General features: G+C 43.0%; 1 protein-coding gene across 1 annotated transcript in view; it reads right to left on the bottom strand.

Annotated features, from left to right (window-relative positions):
• Positions 1-2,418, bottom strand: part of Ndufa12 (NADH:ubiquinone oxidoreductase subunit A12) — a 40,336-nt gene extending 37,918 nt beyond the window's left edge. Inside the window, exons 1-2 of the mRNA XM_004650184.2 lie at positions 2,268-2,418; positions 1,166-1,248 (exon numbers count right to left, since the gene is read on the bottom strand). Coding sequence (XP_004650241.1) covers positions 1,166-1,248; positions 2,268-2,353 — 169 coding nt within the window. The 5' untranslated portion in view covers positions 2,354-2,418. The remainder of the gene's footprint in view (positions 1-1,165; positions 1,249-2,267) is intronic.
• Between the last annotated feature and the right edge of the window lie 3,582 nt (positions 2,419-6,000).

Raw genomic sequence — 6,000 nt, forward strand, 5'->3', positions numbered from 1 at the left:
GTTCACATTAGCAAAAAAAAAAAAAAAAAATGGTCAGGCATGGTGACACACGCCTTTAATCCCAACACAGGGGTAGGAGGATTGCTGTGAGTTTGAGTTCAAGGCCACCCTGAGAATACATAGTGAATTCCAGGCCAGCCTGGACTAGAGCGAGACCCTATGTCAAAACAACAACAAAAGTTATTTTCAATATGAGGAAAGAAGTTACTTTAATATTTAATATTCAAGTTTGTAACAAAGTAATGAATAGAAAGAATATAGCCACTGCAACAAATTCACTCCGGATGCATGCACCACCTTCTGCATCTGGCTTACATGGGTACTGGAAAACGGAACCTTAGGCTTTGTAGGCAAGTACCTTGACTACTGAGTCACATTTCCAAATTTCCCTCCAAAAGTCTGCACTAACCTTCCTATGTCTTTCCACACATTAGGATTTGTCAGACTGAAAAATACCACAAAATTGGGTAAGTGCCGGGCATGGTGGTGCACGCCTTTAATTCCAGCACTTGGGAGGCAGAGGTAGGAGGATCACTGTGAGTTCAAGGCCACCCTGAGACTACAGAGTGAATTCCAGGTCAGCCTGAACTAGAGTGAGACCCTACCTCGAACAAACAAACAAACAAACAAACAAAAATTGGATAAGTGAAAGAAAAAATTTAACACTTTTGTTTGAAGTTGCAACTGTATTGATTACAAGTGGGGGCAAGAATTCTGTTTTTTTTTTTTTACACAAGCTCACACTGAGTAACCCAAGCTGAACTTAAACTCATGGTTCTTCATTCCTACAATTTTTTGTTGTTGTTATTGTTTGTTTTTCAAGGTAGGGTTTTACTCTAGTCTAGGCTGACCTGGAATTCACTATGTAGTCTCATGCTGGCCTATCTCTGCCCACCCCCCATGGCTGGGATTGTGCCTCCCTTCCCCCCTACCAGCTCATTCCTAGTTTCTTAGTATCCTGGGTATACAGGCATGAGTCATTAGGCCCATCTAGAATGGGCATATGTTCATACCCCTGCTAGTCATTTAATATTTTTCGTGAATCTATGGAGTTTTTCAGCCCTTTCCAAGGGGCCTGTATAAGTTCCTTGTACCGTATGGGAAACAGACTCAAATCAAATTCCAGCCCCAATGCTATGATTCATTTGTAAAATATTGCACTCACCAAAAAATTGCTTGTTGTCCTCATAGTATTTATTTCCGTATTTGTCTTCCCCCACTAATGTACCAACTCTCACATCATTTGCCCTGTAAACGCCAAAAAGAAAAAAAGAAGACATGAGACTGACTCAAGACAGAAATAACGTGAGAATCCCAACTTTCAAACACAAAGGCTGCTGCACTGGCTACAGAAAGGAGACATGCTGGTGATGGTCTCTGGTTGTACAAGTCTAGCTTTCACCAATAAGCTCATGCCACTCACGACTGAAGAATCAGCTTTCAGGTTGAGTTCTGCAGTGTACTGTGAAGACAAGCTGGGAAAGCCAAAGGGCTATAACTAAAGGGCCTAAGTTACACTAAAAAATGATCAAGTTTTTACTGGCAACATGAGATTCGCAGTAACAAAAGCTACCCAAGGGCTGGAGAGATGGCTCAGCAGTTAAAAGTACTGCTTGCAAACCCTGTCTGTCAGTTTCTATTTCTCGGTCCCAAGTAAACGCAGGTGCACGGTGTCAAATGTGTCTGGAGTTCGCTTACAACAGCAGAAGGCTCTGGCATGCATGCATCCATCCACACACACCTCTCATAAATAAAAATTATTTAAAAAAACAACGATGCGTTCCAGGCGTCTTTAATCACCGCGAGTACAGTATCTTTAAATTAAAGGACTCCTTTTATCTACTGTCCTTCAGGAAATCAGGAAGCCAAAGGGGTTCATCTTAATACTCAAGTCTCCAGCTTCCTTCATTCTACTCCGCTGTTTCCAGCTGGTTTTCCGTGGTCGCTGGTGCTTGCCGGGGTGTCAGGACTAGATCAGAGTATGACATCTCCTTCAACACAGGAATTTTTGAAGTACAGTGCAAGCGGGGAAAAAAAAAGTCCCCAAGGTCACCAAGTGAGTAGCTCGTGCTCAGGACACTTCAGGGCGCGGGCGGGTGCGGCCGGCGGGCCCGGGATCCCAGCTCCATCTGCGGAGCTGCGCCCTGCCCGTGTCCTTGAGCAGAATCGCGCGTCTTCAAGGTGATCCCAAACCTCGGCTCCCTTCCCAGAAACCGGCCAGCACAAGCCCATCCCTGGACACCCCGAACCCAGCTCCGGACGTCTACCTGAAGAACACTCGCAGGTAGCCCCGGAGGCCGCCGTGGCCGGTGAGCTGCTGCAAGCCTCGCTTCAGGACCGCCAACAACTCCATTTTCCCCGGGCCCCGCCTTCCGGGTGCGCGGGGCAAAGTCCTCCGGGCGGAAGCGGCCGCTGGGACGCTAGGAGCCCGCGCCTGCTCGGAAGGTTCCGGCCCGGGCGCCAACTACAGAGGTCGCCTGCACCCCGCCTGTCCTGTTTGAGATTAGCTTCCCCCGGGATTTGTGCGTGAGATGGCTTTGCGGTTAACGTGCTTGCCTGCGAAGCTTAAGGACCTAGGTTCGATTCCCCAGTACCCACTTAAGCCAGCTGCACAAAGTAATGTATGTATCTGGAGTTCACTTGCAGTTGTTTCTCTAATTCTCTCTCTCTCTCAAATAAAATAAATAAATAAAAAATATTAAGGGCAGTGAGCTCCTAAAGCTTTTCCAAACTGCAAAGCTGACCCTACAGCAAGCATAAAGTGAGCCCCAACCCAGGGCTCGCAGGGCAAGGGAAGACCCACTCTCCTGTAAGGCAGCTGGGGCCGTAGTTCCCTTATTGAACCATGCGGGGCTTTTCTTTTTAGCCAATGACAAATGACAATGATGTAGCAAATCCAGCCAGAACCAAGGAAAATTCCACCTTTAATCAGGAAAAGCCGGTCGGGTGGTCCGTGGACCCACGAGCTTCCAGCGGAGAAGACTCCCCGATTCCGGAGTCCCCCCCCCCCCACCTGCATGTTTAAGTCTCCACTACTTGGAATGGCTTTATTTTATTTATTTATTTACTTACTTACTTACTTATTTATTTATTTTGGTTTTTCGAGGTAGGGTCTCAGTCTGGACCAGGCCGACCTGGAATTCACTCTGTAGTCTCAGGGTGGCCTTGAACTCATGGAGATCCTCCTCCCTCAGCCTCCCCAGTGCTGGGATTAAAGGCGTGCGCCACCACGCCTTGGCAGAATGGCCATTTTTATGATGTTGATTCTTTCAATTCATGAGCATGGGAGGTTTTTCCATATTCTCATATTCTCAATTTCTTTCCTCAGTGTTTTTATGTTTTCATTGTACATGTCTTTCACTTCCTCAGTTAGTGAAATTCAAAGGTTGGGTTTTTTTGTGTGTGTTTTTCTTTCTTTTCTTTTCTTTTCTTTCTTTTTTTTTTTTTGAGGCTGCTGATCTCTTTCTCCATGTTTGTCTTTAACTTATAGGAAGGCCTACAGATTTTTGCATGTTGGTTTTGTATCCTCCCACTTTGCTGAAAGAGTGTATCACTTCTAGAAGGTTTTTGGGTCACTTATATGTAAAATGATGTTATTTGCAAATAGGGTTGTGTGGTGGTTTGATTCAGGTGTCCCTCATAAACTTAGGTGCTCTGAATGCTAGGTTCCCAGCTGATGGAGATTTGGGAACTAGCGCCTCCTGGAGGCGGTGTATTGTTGGGGGCGGGCTTATGGTTCCCCTTGCCAATGTTTGGCACATTCTTGTTCCTCTTATCCACCTTATGTTGGCCAGAGAGGGATGTCCACCCTCTGCTCATGCCGTCGTTTTCCCTGCCATCGTGGAGCTTCCCTTGGAGCCTGTAAGCCAAAATAAACCTCTTTTTCCCAGAAGCTGGTCTGGTTGGGTGATTTCTACCAGCAATGCGAACCTGACTGCAACAGCTAGTTAGACTTCCTACTTTCCAAATTGTATCCCTTTTACCTTCTCTATCTTCTTGCTTGGGCTAGAACTTCTAGTACTATGTTGAAGAGCAGTGCTGAGAATGGGCACCTCTATCATATTCCAGATCTTAGTGGGAACTGAGTTTTACCCATTAAGTATGAGTTGGACCTTAGGTATTTATATATAGCCTTTGTTATGTTGAGCTATGATCTTTCTATTCCTAGTCTTTCCAGCATTTTGGTCATAAAGTGATGCTATATTTTGTCAAAGGCCTTCTCTGCATCTGTTGAAATTATCATGTGGTTCTTGTGTTTATTTATATGGTGCATTACACTTAACAATATCAATTTTCATATGTTGAACCATCCCTGCATCCCTGGAATGAAGCCTGCTTGATCAAGGCGGATAATGCTTTTGATGTCTTCTTGATGTGGTTAGCAAGGATTTTATTGAGACGTTTCACATCTAGGTCAATCAGGGATATCAGTCTATAATTTTCCTTTTTCTTTTCTTCTTCTTCTTTTTTTTTTTTTTTTTTTGGAGATAAGGTCTCACTCTAGCCCAGACTGACCTGGAATTCACTAGGTAGGTAGTCTTAGGGTGGCCTTGAACTCACAGTGATCCTCCTACATCTGCCTCCCAAGTGCTGGGACTAAAGGCATGCGCCACCGCACGTGGCTCATAATTTTCCTTTCTTGTTATATCTCCTTTTTTGGGGGGCAGGCATCAGAGTAATGCTAGCTTCTTTTTTTAAAAAAAAATTGTTGTTGTTCATTCTTTTTTGGGGGGGGTTACCATGTTTTTTAAAAATTTATTTATTTATTTATTTATTTATTTTTATTAGCATTTTCCATGATTATAAAAAAAAAATCCCATGTTAATTCCCTGCCTCCCTTTCTCCTTTGAAATTCCATTCTCCATCATATTTGTTGGTCATTCTTATTTATTTAGTTGAGAGCAACAAAGAGAGAAAGAGGCAGATGAGGGAGAGAGAGAGAGAGAATGGGCACGCTAGCTTCCTAAAAGGAGGTCAGGAGCGTTTCCTCACTACCAGTTGTATAAAAAAACCTTGAGGAAAAAGTCATTTTAATTCTTTGATGAAGGTATAGTAGAATTCATGGGAGAATCCATCAGGTCCTGGACTTTGTTTGGTTGAGAGGTTTTAAATTACATGTTCAGTCTCATTGGATGTAATAGGTTTGTTTAGGAAGCTTATCTGTTCTGTGTTTAGTTTTGGTAGGTGGTATGTACCTAGGAATTCATCCATTTCTTCCAGATTATCCAATTTATTGGAATAGAGGTTTTGGAAAAATGTCCTGATGATTCTTTTAATTTCATTGGTGTCAGTTGTGACCTTTCCATTATCATCTCTGATCAAATTTTTAAAAATTAAATATATATTCTTGTTTTATTTATTTATTTGAGTGAGTTAGAGAGAGACAGAAAGAGAATGTGTGGAATGGGCATGCCAGGGCTTTCAGCCACTGCAAACGAACTCCAGATGCATGCGCCACCCTGTGCATCTATCTGGCTTACATGGGTCCTGGGGAATCGAACCTGGGTCCTTTGACTTTATAGGCAAATGCCTTAACTGCTAAGCCATCTCTCCAGCCCTCATTTCTGATCTTGTTAATATGAGACTTCTCTTTTTTTCTTTTGATCAAATTGGCCAGGGGTTTACCAATCTAGTTTATTTATTTATTTTAGAAGAACCAGCTCTTCATTTCATTAGTCTTTTTAACTGTTTTCTTAATTTCTAGTTCATTGGTTTCTGCTCTGATCTTGATGAATTCTTTCTGCCTGGAGCTCTGGGGACTGGGATTCTGCTTGGATGATTTTTAGGTGGATGGTTATTAATTTGGAATCTCACTTAGTGCTATGAATTTTCCCCTTAGGACTGTCTTCATTTTGTCCAATAAATTCTGGTATGATATGTTTTCATTATCATTATCATTCAGTTATAGAAATTTTACAGTTTCTTTTTTTAATTTCTTCCATGACCCATTCATTGTTTGTAGTGAGTTGTACAGTCTCCAGGAGTCAGTGTATTTTCTGT

The sequence above is a fragment of the Jaculus jaculus genome, chromosome 6 (assembly GCF_020740685.1).
Source record: "Jaculus jaculus isolate mJacJac1 chromosome 6, mJacJac1.mat.Y.cur, whole genome shotgun sequence".
NCBI classification, from domain to species: Eukaryota; Metazoa; Chordata; class Mammalia; order Rodentia; family Dipodidae; genus Jaculus; species Jaculus jaculus.